We start from the raw sequence: 15,360 nt of genomic DNA, 5'->3' as shown, positions 1-15,360 counted from the left end.
CTCACACTGTGTTTTCTTTGTGGATTTAATGTTTTATGTGCACACAGAGGAGATTTTCAGGAGGCCCAGTAAGTATGCTATAAATCCAGATGTGCATTTCCTTTCTGTTTCCTGGAGTATCTTTACAGACTCAGCTATTTCCTGTTATTTCTCTTCTGTGGAATATCATTGTAAAGTTAGGGACAACATCCTATGACAGGAAGGTTGATGGGTTGAAGTGTTGAATTATGGATTATAGACATTTTCCCCTGCATCAAACTCCACAGTCAAGATGATTCCTCTACGTGTAAAGTTGCACATACAACACCAGTGTTAAAAATCTGTGCTAGCACCCAGTTCAGATAGGACTCAGGGACAAGTAGCTTTCCTGTTTGGATTATGCTATACAGGATTACTTAATCCGTGACGCAGCAGAATAACAAGACGGTTCCCAATCTGCGTAGCAGGCACTTTTCAGGAGGACAAACGCTGACGAGGTGAGTTAAGTGGTCACCGCAGGAGTAACATCAACCGAGTAACGTCAACATAAACTATATGTTGACGTTTAATCTGAGTGAAGGGGCTGGGATTGGTTGGGGTTTGTTCGGCTAGCTTGTTTATATAAAGACGATTATTTGCTGAACGTGTTTAACTAAACGTTCCTTAAATGAAACGTCACAAACGTGAACGTGACGTTACCGTTACCGTCGTTACAGCTGTTTCAACATGACGACGGTGCCGCGAGCTCCCTTCATGTCACCACAGCGACGCTATTAGCTAGCTAAAGCTAACGCTAGCTGGTTAACCTGATTCAGCCAGTCCAGTCGTGGGTACAGACATTAAGACAAGTTGTTAAACCAGCGTTTATGCAAGTAGCGTTAGACCTGGTCAGTAGCTGTTAAATGACGTTCTATTCAACCCGTAGACATATTAACTAACATATTCATTATATATTATTATATAATTAAGTAGTGGTAAGCTAACCCTACTCCATGCGGGAGACTGGGGTTCGAATCCCGGCTGTGGTCTACCTCCAGTAGGGGTCCTTAGGCACGACCTCCTTATGCTTACCCTGCCTGCCAGACTGTCGCTTTGGATAAAAGCTCTGCTAAATGTAAACATAGTGTAACGTTAGTTGCTAGCGATCACTAACGCTAACTAGCTTACGTTTGTTTTTGTTTTGGTGCACGCACGGAGCATCATGTTCAATTCGTATTAGTCTGCTCCCGGCTGGCGATATTACATCTCTGCTTCTCTTTCAGCATGTTGCGTCTGCCTGTTGTCAGTCGGAGTTTCCTTCCAGCGGCTATCACCAAAGGAGGAGCTGCAGCCACAAACAATGGTAACAATATGAAACTTGTTCAGCTGATTGATAGATCATGCCTTTGCTGCGTAAAGCATGACTCAGGTTATACCATGTCAGATTTGCCTGCCACCACGTATGGTGCCAGGGAGTTATGGTCTCAGTTTAGCCAATAGCAGTCAGTGCAACTAATTTGCTAAGAAATATATATTCCAAAAACAGTGCATTGCATGCTTGCATATACATGCTTTTTGTTTCCACCTGAAGCTCGCACTGCAGCTACAGCAACAGCTGCTGCCAGTAACCTCCTGGAGGTGTTTGTGGATGGAAAGCCTGTCATAGTGGAGGCAGGAACCACTGTGTTGCAGGTAACATGGTCAATTTATTCTTAAGAAAACTCAATTTTAGACACCGTGGGTCATAATTACAGATCTAACACTGCAATGCATTTTGTCACAGGCATGTGAGAAGGCCGGCATGCAGATTCCTCGCTTCTGCTACCACGAGCGGCTGTCTGTTGCTGGAAACTGTCGCATGTGCCTTGTGGAGATAGAGAAAGTTCCTAAAGTATGTTTCGGCTTTAGAAAGCTATGCATGTTGTTTATTTCTTTGTCCAGTCTTACTGAAACAGAAGTATACCTTCTTAAAGTAATGCGTAATCACTGTCCATGTATCTTCTAGCCAGTGGCAGCTTGTGCTATGCCTGTCATGAAAGGCTGGAATATTTTAACCAACTCTGAAAAAACAAGAAAGGCCAGGTAGGATCAATATCACACAAAAACCTTTCCTCTTTAACCTTCACTATATATAAAACAAATTTAACTTGTTATTCAAAACTGTTTTAATTTTACTCAGAGAGGGTGTGATGGAGTTTCTGCTGGCTAACCACCCATTAGATTGTCCAATTTGTGATCAAGGGGGGGAATGTGATCTACAGGTAAATAAAAAAAAAAAAAAAAGTATTTTGTGTTATTAAGTTATTAGAAGATTGCTTTAAATGATAGAATTTGATTTTGTGTGAAGGACCAGTCCATGCAATTTGGTAGTGACCGGAGCCGTTTCACAGAGGGAAAAAGAGCCGTGGAAGACAAAAACATTGGCCCTCTCATCAAAACCATTATGACACGCTGTATCCAGTGCACTCGCTGTGTGCGGTGAGTCAGTATCTAGAGTAAGTTACGTTGCTGTGTAACTTTAGAATATGAAAATAAGTACATGTTTTGTTCCTACAGCTTTGCCAGTGAGATTGCGGGTGTGGAGGACCTAGGCACCACCGGCAGAGGCAATGACCTCCAGATTGGGACTTATGTGGAGAAGATGTTCATGTCAGAGTTATCTGGGAATATTATTGATATATGCCCAGTGGGAGCCCTAACTTCTAAACCATATGCATTCACTGCTCGCCCCTGGGAGACCAGGTTTTTGAATTCTACTTTAGAATTCAAGGAATTTTCTGTTGTCAGAAATGTGTTTTTTACTCATTTCTTTTATTTTTTTTTAGGAAGACTGAATCTATTGATGTTCTGGATGCAGTAGGTAGTAACATTGTGGTGAGCACTCGTGGTGGAGAGGTGATGAGAATCCTGCCTCGTCTTAATGAGGATATTAATGAGGAGTGGATTTCGGATAAAACCAGGTTTTTCTATCCAAACACATGAGGTTTACATGTACACGTCACACATGTAAGTTTTTTCCTAATGTTTGCATCACTGCTAAACTCTGGTTTGTTCCATCCTGGTAGGTTTGCTTATGATGGACTTAAAAGGCAAAGGCTTACTCAGCCAATGGTGAAAAATGAATCTGGGCAGTTGATTCCCACAACCTGGGAAGATGTGCTGACTCGAGTTGCTGGAGTAGTGCGTAATTTATAATGAAATTTCCTACTGAAACAATTTACAACTCAGGGTTTCAGCCAAGGCAGTTCTAATGGCACCTGTGTTTTGTGACAGTTGCAAGGAGTCAAAGGAAATGATGTAGCTGCTGTTGTAGGAGGCTTGGTGGATGCAGAAGCTCTCATTTCCCTGAAAGACATGCTAAACCGTTTGAATAGTGACAACCTATACACTGAGGAGGTGTTCCCTATGGAAGGAGCTGGGTAAGATCACCAAAATATGAAAACTGAGAATGCAGCAAAGCCAGTGATATTAACTTTCTGTTTTTTTACATTGGCTTAGATCTGACCTGCGTTCAAACTATCTTCTAAATACTGGGATTGTTGGTATTGAAGAAGCAGACATGCTACTTTTGGTTGGCACCAACCCACGCTATGAAGCTCCCCTTTTCAATGCACGAATTCGAAAAAGGTATGTTGAATGTTAGCTAATAAACAGTGATGAACTTGTAATCTGAAGGATGTTGGGAACAAATTGACTATTGTTGCCTCTGCTTTAGCTGGCTTCACAATGAGTTGCAAGTTGCTCTAGTGGGAAAGGAAGTGGACTTAAGTTATACCTATGACTATCTTGGTGAGTCTCCCAGGATTCTTCAAGAAATTGCATCAGGAACTCATCCATTTTCCCAGGTAACACTCTGGAAGAATGGCTGTTGTGATTCAACTTAAAAAACTTTTCATTCTGATTTAGTTTAATTTATTTCCTTTTGCAGGTCCTGGCTAAAGCGAAGCATCCTGTTGTTGTGGTTGGCAGCAGTTGCCTGCAGAGACAGGATGGAGCTGCCATAATGGCGGCTTTATCAACCATTACTCAGAACGTGCTCAGCGGTGGAGTGGAGAAAACCTGGAAGGTTTTCAATGTCCTTCACAGGTCATAGTCTTGGAAGATTGGAGAGAAAGTTTTTAGTTATAGGGATGTGTTTAAGATAGATTCTTATTGTAATATCTGTAACATTTTGTCTTTAGGGTTGCCAGTCAAGTGGCTGCACTTGATCTTGGGTACAAGCCAGGAGTAGAAGCTATCAGGAAGAACCCACCCAAAGTTTTGTTTCTACTAGGAGCTGATGCTGGTTGCATTACTCGCCAAGAACTAACTAAGGATAGCATCATAATTTATCAAGGTCAGCTGTTTTACTGCACATCAACAGAAGCTCTTTCTATGATCTCTCATTTACATTATTTAATGTATGGTATCTGAGGTAGACAGGGTGATTCCTGTCATGATAGGTTTTTGCATGTACAGAAGAGTGAGGACAGAAATGAAGTAAAACCTGAGCAAATGAGCAAAAAAAAAAAAAAAAAAGAAAATACTGCAAAGGCTTCTATACAGTACAAACAGGTTCACTGATGAGTATGTGAATCATTCCTAATTGTGAGAGAGCTCAAAAGGATGCATTATAGCACTCTCCACTATAATCATCACAGTGCAATTTGAGGGAATGAGACAAATTTGTGTGCTTATGTAGAAAAACACCTTACTTTACACCTTAATTTGTCACCCTTTTGTATATGTTCATCTTAACCCTTAATCAGGCAGGGAACCATGTTCTATAACTTCTGTGTCATCAAATGTGTCGACATAGTGAGTTACAAATACCAGAAGTATTTTTTGCACATTTTTATGCAAGTCAAAAGTGATAAAGTTTTAGAAAATTCTCCAATAATAATCAAGGTTAATTTCAAAACTCTGCCATAACTGCTCAGGTCACCATGGCGATGTTGGTGCACCAATGGCCGATATCATACTTCCTGGTGCTGCATATACTGAGAAATGTAGCACCTATGTGAACACTGAGGGCCGTGCACAGCAGACCAGAGTAGCAGTGACTCCTCCAGGCATGGCCAGGGAAGACTGGAAGATCATCAGGGCAATATCTGAGGTGAACTACAATACAAAGTAATCATGCTATATAATATGATATAATACTTAGTGTTGTTAATTTCACATTCTCATTGTAGCTTGCTGGAGTGGCTCTGCCCTATGACACTGTTGAGGAAGTGCGTGATAGACTGTATGAGGTTTCCCCAAATCTGGTGCAGTATGACAACGTCGAGGAGGCCAACTACTTTAAGCAGGCTAATGAGTTGTATAAGGTCAGCTATTATGTTCCTCAAGCATTTTCACCTCATCATAGAGAAGACACTAATTAAGCTTCATTTAAGAGTTAGTTCTTACAGTTAGTTTATCTCCAGTCACTTGTTGTCATTCTCCATGATGATGATGAGATATCTGGCTTATCTCTTTCAGGCAGTGAACCAAGCTGTCCTCACTGAACCTCTAGTCCCCCCACAGCTTACTGTGAAGGATTTCTACATGACTGGTGGGTATATAGGTATAGGTATAATATAGGTAATACTAATAGCACAAGTTCACCTCATAATCGGTTCCCTGATTTGCTGTTACATGAGAATGTTTTTCTCTTAAATTAAATAGATATTAAGTTACATTAGTGCTTAATAAAGTCATAATTTTATAATATTTGTATGTCAGCAATCAGGTTCTAACTCTCTAAGTTGATCCAGTATTTGACCAACATTAAGCTACTGTGTTTCTTATTGGAGAATGTTACTTTTATTGATTTGTGACTTCAGTAGGTATTAAAAAAACAAGCTATCCATAGATAGACACTGATTTTGAATATCCTAAAAATAATAAAAAAAAAACAGTATGTAGATGTTAAAATTGCCAGCATCATAAATACCCTGCTATTTTCTAGTTAGATCCTATGATGTTGATATTTGGTCAGTCATATTTGAAATCTGCTCTCAATCTTTACCCACAGATCCAATAAGCAGAGCCTCCCAGACAATGGCAAAATGCGTGAAAGCTGTCACAGAGGGAGCACAAGCTGTGGACGAGCCAGCCATATGTTAAAACTCAGAATGGATAGCCGTGCTGTCCTATAAAAAAAAAAAAAATGAAAGATACGCACAACTCCTCTATTTGCACATTCATAGAAATGCATTTTTTGCACTGTTGTTTTTACTATAGTAGATCTCTCCTTTATACACATTATGGAACTAACTTTAGTTAGTTAGCTTTATTAACCTGCAGTATATGCATTACTTACACAGTAAAAATGTAAGCTTATGTTTAATAGATCTCTAGACATTACAGACATAGACATTTACATTTTAGTCGATATGACCAAAGATTTTAAATCCTTATTCTCCAAATGTGAATCTAGTTTATTGTCTTCCTGTAACATTACCAGTATTGAAAGTGTTACAATTGCTTTTTCCTAAAGGCGTGCTATATGTGAGATATGTACTATTAAAAGTGTAGCTATTTGTGAGATATTTAATAAATCTAATTTATGTAGCAAACCTAATGAAATTTGCAAATCCCCCGTTTAAGTTTGTGCTCTTATTTAAGAGAATGTTAAAAGTATATCAGAATGATGCATTAGTTGTGCCATGAATGGTATTTTATTGATTTGTGTTAAACCGACTGAGGTTTTCTAGTGTGCATCTCTGGTATGTGATCGACACGTGGTCCATCATCAGTGAACAGCCGGCAGCAGTGGGGCAGTAGGGCTGATAACTCCTTCATATGGAGGATGATAGCCGTGGTCCAGGTGCATTTTACACTCAAACACTTCACTGGACAAGTCCGTAGATCTGCACGCCGCCGTTTTAAATGTGGGACATGTAGACGTCAAAGTCCTTCGCACCACCTGTGATTGATTTCACCAACAGTTCACCATCACACTTTTTACACTACAGGGGGTTTTGACAAAGTTGAATTTCCAATATGGTAGGAGAGGTTGTTGTTGTTGAGCTGACTGTTGTCATGTCCCCGCAGTGCCTGTAGTGGTGCTGTGAGGAGTCTGCTGTGGATCCAACAAAAATCCTCAGCAGCCTACCTACTGCTTGTAATTTGCTCTGGATAGCTTACATTTACATACATTTTTATTTGACGATATACCGAGCTCGATGAAGATCACTGTTACATTCCTATCTCGAATATCGATGCACAAATAGCCTAGCTGATTCTAATAGACATTTCGGCCGTCTGTGTGGATCGAATTCCGTACACAGCCTATACCAATTCAAGGTAAGCGAAATCGTTTGCAGCCTCGGTCTAGATTCCTGACTGTACCGCTTTGAGGAGGCTCCAGTCGGCCAGACGTTTCACTACAGACTGCTTTACCGTCGGGGCTAATAGGCCTCTCATTTCCGACTCGTTTATTTTATAACTTCTGAGCTGACCAAATGACTCAGTGCCTTAGGTAGATTTGGGGAGTGGCGCAATGTTGACGATTATAAATGTTGGAGCCTGCTAATGTGACATTATGTAACGAAAGTGGGTATACTTTATGTCGGTGATAACGGAGGCCTTCGGGGACAGGCCTTAAGCCTGTATGTAGACCCTTTGTTAGGAAGTGTTCGGCCATAAATGTATCGTTTTAGATACACTGACCCCACACCACTGGGCCCAGTAATTTAAAGTTTGTATTTTACGATAATTATTTAATTTTCTATAATAAAAACAAACTGAAAATGGACCTTTATAGTGTTGCCATTTGCTTATGTTTCCGTTTCCTGGTTAGCTACCGCCTACTGGTTTGTGTTTTTAGCTTTGATAGCTTCTTAGCTAACTAGCAAAGATGACTTTCCATATGTGATTTATGTTGATAGTGTGCATTTCTGACTGAAGATAGAAGCCACAGTGTCCGATGGATTAGAATATGCGTGAATATTACACGTACACACGTCTTCAATTTTATATTATTAAGTTTATCATGAATTAATCGGCTCCAAGCTAACGTAGCCAAGCTAGCTTCACGGACTCGAATGGTAGTTTGTTACCTTAGTGGTTGACAACATTTAACTAAAGTTGTTATTGTTAACCCAGAGCAATATAGATAACACTTAGCCAACCTGTCCTTGTCTGTCCAACGTGTACTTCAGCTGTCAGAACCGCAGCTTTCAGAAACAACTGGAAAACATAATCAAACCGGACAGCTAGCGTTAATGCCACAGTTATTATTAACATAAAGTGTACTGTATTACACCAGCAGCAGATTAAGTGGACATTTATTATGAAGTCTTACATATCTAATAAGCAGTACCTGTATCTCGTTTAGTCGAGAAACGAGATTCTTAATGTTAAGAGTTGAATTCCAGAAAGCAGCTGGTTTTTTAACTTTAAACTTTGTCAGACAGATCTCTGTCTATACTATAATACATGGGTTGAACGCCACCGTACATTATGCTGTTAAGGACAAATGAGTGGATTGTGGAATAAGATCACACACTCGGTGTTTGCCACCTGCTTTTCAATCAGAGATTGTGACACTGGCATTTAGAGGGTGTGAAGACAAGTCATTATTATTCAGAGATGGATTTTGTCTAGTCTGTAATGCTTTAAACAAGTATTAACATTGTTATTTACCTTTATGGATTGCTAACAGAACAAACAGCGCTGAACGAAATCATCTTTTAAGTTTGGTAATGTCATGTCAAGTTTTGATCTTCCTGAATATATGAATTCCTTAATATATATATGCCAGTAAATATGTGGTTTCCCTCCTTCTTTTTGTTTAACACATGCAATGTAACCTGCTAGTATAAAGTGTTGGGGATATAATTCTTGGTTTTCACTGACTTTATCCCATCAGCTGATGTTGTCAAGGACAAGAGTCACGTGATGTATGAAGGCAAACACATACACTTCTCAGAGGTGGACAATAAGCCGTTGTGCTCATATAGCCCAAAGCTCTGCAAGCAGCGCAGGTTAAATGGCTATGCTTTCTGCATCCGGCACGTTCTGGAGGACAAGACGGCTCCCTTCAAGCAATGTGAATATGTGGCCAAGTACAACAGCCAGCGGTGTACTAACCCCATCCCTAAGTCTGAGGACCGCAGGTGTGTATGGTTGTGCGCATGTGTGACAGATTCCACTTTGCTGCACACAAAATATATAACACAAGTCTGCACAGTGTACCAAAGATGTGTTCCTGTTTTCCAGGTACTGTAACAGCCACCTGCAAGTTCTCGGCTTTATCCCCAAGAAGGAACGGAAAAAGAAACATGATGCTTTGGAGGAGATGCGCTCACGGGCTCACCTGGAGTCAGTGGCGCTTAACATAACAGTGCCCTCTCTAGCTCTGAAAGCCCCCAATGGTCTAGATGAACTTCCGCCATCTCCCCCCTGCACACGCCTGTTACCCCTTCCTGATGGGGAACTCCTGGACCCTTTTGCCTTTTATGAGGATGACACAGATGGGGAGGAGGTGGGTACTCCTCGGAAGGGCAATGCCATCAAGAAGAAATTACAGAGTCGGCTGGTGCTCAACCAGAAACTGTGCCATGACACAGACCTCTTCCAGCCACCTCCTGAGCACTTTAGTCCCTCCCCTGTTCCCCGTGTCCACCCCTCCTCGCCACTCAGCACTCACCTCCCACGGCAGCAGTCAGGTCTTCTTCAGCCACCCCAGCACTCCAGTGTGACTTCCTTCATTTTACCAGGACAACAGCAGGGTTTATTATGCAATCCACCACCACCTCAGACGGGCAACTTTCTGCCTCCAGGGATAACCTCTAATGCAGCACCCAGTCCAGTGCAACCTTCTGGGCCATCACTCAGCAGGAAAATGCCTTTCAATGCTACTCACTTGCCTGTCAGTTGCAAGGACAGTGGCAGTAACAATCAGCAGCATGTGGTTGTCATGCGTCCTGCTGCCTTCTCACCCTCGGCCAGCTGTTTAGCCAGGTTGCAACATCTGGTGCAGCTGTGTGTGAAGAGACATCGAGAGCAAGGAGACCTCTTTCCTCATCTAGGTGCTTTTCAAATTACTTACCACCTGTTTTAAAATGGGATTTTTGGGGTTTCTTGACCCTTATGTCTAATTTTGAAGAATGTTTCGATCATACTGTATCTAATGAGAAACAACTCTTTTGAAATGAATGAGCTCCTCTAACAAGTTGTCTTTCAGGACTGGACTGGTCAGAAGACAGTGCTGATGATGATGATAATGATGATGATGATGAAGAGGAGGCAGAGAGATTTACTCCTTTTCAGACATCTTGGAGACCACTGAATGGGTTTGTGTCTTAATACTGTACTTTACCTTACAGCAGAAACTTTGACCTGACAGTTTTTGTCATGATTTGTTTTTTTTTCTCCATTCGTTTTGTTGAGTAGGCTGGAAGACGACAGTGGTTCCTCTCGGAGAACACGGCTACTTAGGCTTTGCTCGTACCTCCAGGAGAAATACAAGCACATGTGTAGGCAGGAACGGGCGAGTATCCGCCAGAAGAGATACCGCTATGCCTTCCGGAAAGCCTTGCTGCATGCAGCCAGCAACAATCCTGACTGTGCTGGTCAACTGATTCAAGAGTTGCGTGGTGCCTCTCGAAGCTCCTTAAGGTATCCACACCCATATTGGTCAGTTTTGTTTATCTGTCAGGTCTAGATACAATTAGAGTAATTGTTGTTTTTCCTTATTTGACAGACTTTATCTCCTAATTTTAAATCTACAAAAAAAGGACAAATGCTAAGTGTGTTTGGTGCTGTTGACTGAGCCCCTGGGTTGTTTCTCTTTGCAGTGCGGATCCAGCAAGGCAACAGAACACAGATTCAGGAACCTGCACTGGCAGCACAAAGGGCCAGGCCTGCAACAACAGAGCTTTGCCCTTCACTCGACACTGCTTTCAGCGTATCCTTTGCAGCATGTCACTGATTGTTCAGCTGGTCGCTTGCCGTGCAGCACAATGGCTGTGATTCTGTTATCTAATTTACGATATGATTTATATCCAGCTGTACGTGTTTTGTTAAAATGACGTTGTGATGTACAGCATTCTGTGTGATGTATCATGAACACATGCCTCTGTCTAGTGGACTGTGTTATTTCCTTCATTGTTCTTTGTAGACATTCTGTTGAATCGTTCTCAACAGCTCTTTGCTAGTTGCACAGCCAGGTTTGCAGATGGTCAGCAGTGCTCCATCCCCGTGTTTGATATCACACATCAGACACCCCTCTGTGAAGAGCATGCCAAAAAGATGGTAAGTTCTGTGTTTAACATTATTACTGTTTTCTCTTCAAGAGTTAGCTAAAAAATACTGATGCAACAAATCTGGACTCTAAATATGAAGCTCCCACAAATAACGAGCTAATTTTGCTTAGCAGACAGAAGGAGAAACATAGAAAACAGCAACCTAAAGGTAACAAAATCCACCTACCGGCTCCAGAAAAGCTCAGTTTAGCTGTGGTAATCATCTTCTTACTTCAGCTAATGCTACATATTCACTATACAAGCATGAGAGTGGTATGTTACATTTTTATTTTAGTGCTCTAGTGATTACTGTGTTTTATTTCATATGGGTTTATGTTGTAACTCAGTGGTCACTAAATACAATACACACAGGATAACTTCCTGCGTGGAGATGGAAACCGGCGAGTGCAGCACCAGCAACAGCGAAAGCCCCGTAAAAAGACCAAACCACCGGCGCTTACCAAAAAACACAAGAAGAAGAGGAGGAGAGGGCCGCGGAGGCCTCAGAAACCCATCCCTCCAGCGCTGCCACAGGGGAACCTGGGAATGCCTTCTACAAGTCTAGCAATGCCCTCACAGGCCAGCATCAGGTGACTTACACCGGAGCTTTACACTCTTAAGTTAAAAATTTAGTGTCTGGAGATCCAGTGTCAAGGACAACACACTCATTCACAGGCATCCATGTCACATGTTTACACAATTCATTCACAACAGTTGCTTGCCTTTCTAAGCATTTTTGTCTCTTCTTTGTTGCAGGAGCCCTTCAACTCCAGATCTGAGTACAGACGAGCTTCCTGACGACATCACCAATGACATGGCAGACATTCCAAATGACCTGGAGCTAAACCAGGAGGACTTTTCCGATGTGTTACCCAGACTACCTGATGACCTGCAGGACTTTGACTTGTTTGAAGGTTGTCTTATAATTCAGTCAAAAACACTTCCCGTCCTTCCAGTCTGTGTCTGTTTAATATTGATAAATGTTACTTGTGTCTATGTGAAGGTAAGAATGGGGAGCTACTGCCCACCACAGAGGAGGCTGAGGAACTGGTGCGTGCACTGCAGGCAATGGGGTCCTACCCTGACTCTTTGGTGTGCCTGACCTCCATGGGCGACCTGGCTCCTTCTGAAGGAGTGGACCATCGAGCCATGGCTGTGTTTCCTGGTCCTGTCCAGCCGGGGTCCATGGGGGACCTGCTCAGCAGCCGCATCCCTACAGAGAACTTCACCAGCCTCGAGCTGGAGGACAATATACTGCAGTCCACCGGGGGTCACTTTCCTCCATCGCCGCCATCTCAGCCTACTAACCAGCCACCGACAACATGCTCCCACCTGACCTCATCTTCTTCAACAGCAGCCCCCTCAACCACCTCCCTGCTCACTCAGACCTCCATAACAGAGCGGACGTTTTCCAGGACACACACATCCCATGTGCTGGCCAAGTCGGATGCACCCACATCATCTCCCCAAGGCAGTCACTACAGCAGTGAGCATGTGCCATCCCCGTACAGTGACCACATATCTTCTCCCCATGCCAGCTCCTTCCAGGCAGACACCCCTCTGCTGCTGGAGGTCCCTCTCAGTGGGGTACCAGGACCCCCACGTTCTTCATGGAATAACCTCCCTCTCACTCTGGCTGACCCCACGCAGTTTGGCAATCTCATAGGATCAGAAAGTCATCTCATATCAACATCCCTGTCCACACCCCCAGCCACCACCCACTCTGTGACGCTGCAGCCCATGGCTGCCCTCTCAGCGATGCCTCAGAGTGGCTTGACAGGTTTAACGACTTCCCCTGCTCCCACATCTTCCTCACATGATCTTCTGACCTCCACACAGCCCAAGCAGCAGCTCCCTCAGTTCAGTGCGGCCTTTGGCCATCAGTTGGCCTCCCACAGTGGCATACCGAAAGATGTGCAACCCAGCCACAGCTCCACAGCGCCTCCCGCTGGCTTCTCCATAGTTAGTGCCACCGCTGCAAGTGCCAACAGCGCCACACCACCCTTCACGCAAAGTAAATGAGAGCACGCGGCTGCACGATGGTCTGTGAACTCACAGTTACTTATAATCCGCGCGACTGGCTTCTGATTGACAACTTCTCTTCGTCTGGTACACGTGTACAATGTGGTCAATAGTGCACTATTTGAATTTGCACAACCTCAGAGTTTCCTCGATATTTTCTAATTTCGTTCTTTTACACTGTAGCCAGACGGTCTCTGGGATTTTAAGTCAGTGTGAGTCCACTTGTTTAATGCCTTGTGGTTTCATCAGGAGGAGGCTGCAGATGGAATAAACGAAAGGGTGAAAAATGGCAAAAGGATCTAAGCAGAAACAGTTTGTCACAGTGCTCCGAATTCATAGAAGCCTCTATCAGTGGTCGTTTTCGTTTGCTTTGCTGGCTACAGTCCTGTCTTAAAATGATCAGCTATACCCTGCCTTGCTCAGATGCTCATTGCATTTTTTTCTTTTTCTTTTTTTCCACCTGTTTCATACACTGCTTCTGTCACCCTTTGAAAAACAAGAGTACAGATTGTGATATTTGTGACCCATTATGTTTCAAACTATTTAACTGTTATCATGATATAGAATCTTACTGAGTCAGATTTCACAGTCATATGAATTTACCAAAATACTTTTAAACAGCTGTTTTTATATTGTGTATACTGTATATGTGCTCATTTATTTGGTTTGCTCAGACGTCAAAATCTCTGACCTCGCCATTGATTATGGGACTCTGAGTGGCCTAGTAGACACTTGAAGGTAAATAGTTTCTTAAAGCAATAAACACATTAACATAACTCTGGCATTGGAATGTCTCGTATTGGTCTCATTACATGTAGCTTCACTTGCAGAATCCAGCCTGGATCAAAACTATATCTGCTGAAAACTATTGATCCAATAGTTTCTCTCAGAACTACAGCGTATAGTGACCAGTGATCAGATCAGCCTAACTTCCTCTATCTGATCACACGGAGTGGATTTCTCAGGCTAAGAATACAGTTTCAGTGTTATGATAAGGGTGGTGATGGTGTAATCCAGGGAATCTAAGTGTCTACTCTCAAAGGTGCTCTCTGGTCCACATATACAATGGTACTTAGTGACTTGCATGTCTCATAAAAAGGCAAATTCAACTTCAAGACTCCAAGGAAGTCCACCATTAAGACATTAATGACAGACTTAAGGAAAAAAAATTAATTGGCACGGAATATTTTACTGATTAGCTATGTGTAATATGATGGCATAAGTTAGTATGTTGAGCACATCTGAGGACAAAGCGCCGCCTGTTTTTCCCAGTTATGTCCATTTTACACTAAATGGTGCAAACCTGACGTCAGATTTTAAGTTAATAATGAAGACTCAGTTAACCTGTCTGTTAATGACTCATACAGCAGTACAACCATGGCTTTTAATAGATATTATATTAGACATTTGACAGATTGTCAGACATTGTTGAGTATTAGGTATATAGAGTAGCAGTCTCTATATTGGGGTTTGTTGGTGAATTATTGAGTAGCAATGAAATTGTTATTTGCAATGTATTCAGTGGAACCTGTGTCTTGTAGAATGAGTTTTTGTTTTTTAATGGCTATCAAAAGTTGGAAAGGTCAGTGTTTTGTATGCTGTCATTTTGTTTGTAATATTCTGATGGGAGAATATTTTTTGATAGCTATTAAACTCCAAGAAGTCTGAGATTGCATGGGGCAGCAACCTTTTGTGTGAGCATTACAATATCAATATAAGATTATGGCCACTGGCTTGATTCTCGGTGGTATTCTACATTGGAATATATGCATCTGCATTTCATTTCATCTCGTGGAGAAAAACATCAACATAAAGGATGTTGTTTTTCAACATAGATTTGCACAGGAGTGGATGAGGCCGGTGGAGTTTTTCATGTCCCGTGTCATGTTTTTTTTTTTTTTTTTTCCTCTTCCTTTCTTTTGCTTGGGCGCTCATTAAACAAACAGCTGCCGTCATTTCCAGCTCTGAGCCTGCACCAGACCCCAGTTACCAGCTGTGAGAGGGCCCAGTTCTGTTCTCTCCCTTCCAAAGAGAAAACACACACATTATGAAGTGTAAACCTGTAGCTCCACCTGAGACGACTGGGCTTCTCAATGACAGCAGCGTTGGTCACAGTCGTGAACACAGTGCCCGCTAGTCAAGTCAAAAAAAAAAAAAAAAAAAA

At 42.3% G+C, this 15,360-nt stretch overlaps 2 protein-coding genes across 4 annotated transcripts; both read left to right on the top strand.

The window, feature by feature from the left end:
• The first annotated feature begins 203 nt into the window (after positions 1–203).
• On the top strand, positions 204–6,092 carry LOC113172914 (NADH-ubiquinone oxidoreductase 75 kDa subunit, mitochondrial). Of its 3 annotated transcripts, none has more exons than XM_026375989.1 (19): positions 204–476; positions 1,242–1,321; positions 1,550–1,650; positions 1,742–1,849; positions 1,964–2,040; positions 2,138–2,219; positions 2,306–2,436; positions 2,515–2,700; positions 2,784–2,918; positions 3,024–3,138; positions 3,232–3,377; positions 3,457–3,585; positions 3,674–3,803; positions 3,887–4,044; positions 4,140–4,294; positions 4,878–5,053; positions 5,133–5,267; positions 5,422–5,494; positions 5,957–6,092. In XM_026375989.1, the coding sequence occupies exons 2-19, from the start codon at positions 1,243–1,245 to the stop codon at positions 6,046–6,048; spliced, it is 2,208 nt and encodes a 735-aa protein (XP_026231774.1). In that variant the 5' UTR covers positions 204–476; position 1,242; the 3' UTR covers positions 6,049–6,092. The 3 variants fall into 3 exon arrangements, with proteins under 3 accessions (XP_026231774.1, XP_026231775.1, XP_026231776.1); XM_026375990.1 differs by lacking the exon at positions 204–476 and adding an exon at positions 711–866; XM_026375991.1 differs by lacking the exons at positions 204–476; positions 1,550–1,650; positions 1,742–1,849.
• Positions 6,093–6,846: 754 nt separating this feature from the next.
• On the top strand, positions 6,847–15,360 carry LOC113172913 (INO80 complex subunit D). The gene is made up of 10 exons (XM_026375987.1): positions 6,847–7,230; positions 8,798–9,044; positions 9,148–9,959; positions 10,115–10,223; positions 10,324–10,548; positions 10,728–10,837; positions 11,051–11,184; positions 11,547–11,764; positions 11,931–12,088; positions 12,178–15,360. The coding sequence occupies exons 2-10, from the start codon at positions 8,827–8,829 to the stop codon at positions 13,194–13,196; spliced, it is 3,003 nt and encodes a 1,000-aa protein (XP_026231772.1). The 5' UTR covers positions 6,847–7,230; positions 8,798–8,826; the 3' UTR covers positions 13,197–15,360.

Source organism: Anabas testudineus, chromosome 21 (genome assembly GCF_900324465.2).
Source record: "Anabas testudineus chromosome 21, fAnaTes1.2, whole genome shotgun sequence".
Classification (NCBI taxonomy): domain Eukaryota; kingdom Metazoa; phylum Chordata; class Actinopteri; order Anabantiformes; family Anabantidae; genus Anabas; species Anabas testudineus.
The sequence above is the reverse complement of the archived record's forward strand: the minus strand, read 5'-3'. Positions and strand labels throughout refer to the sequence as shown.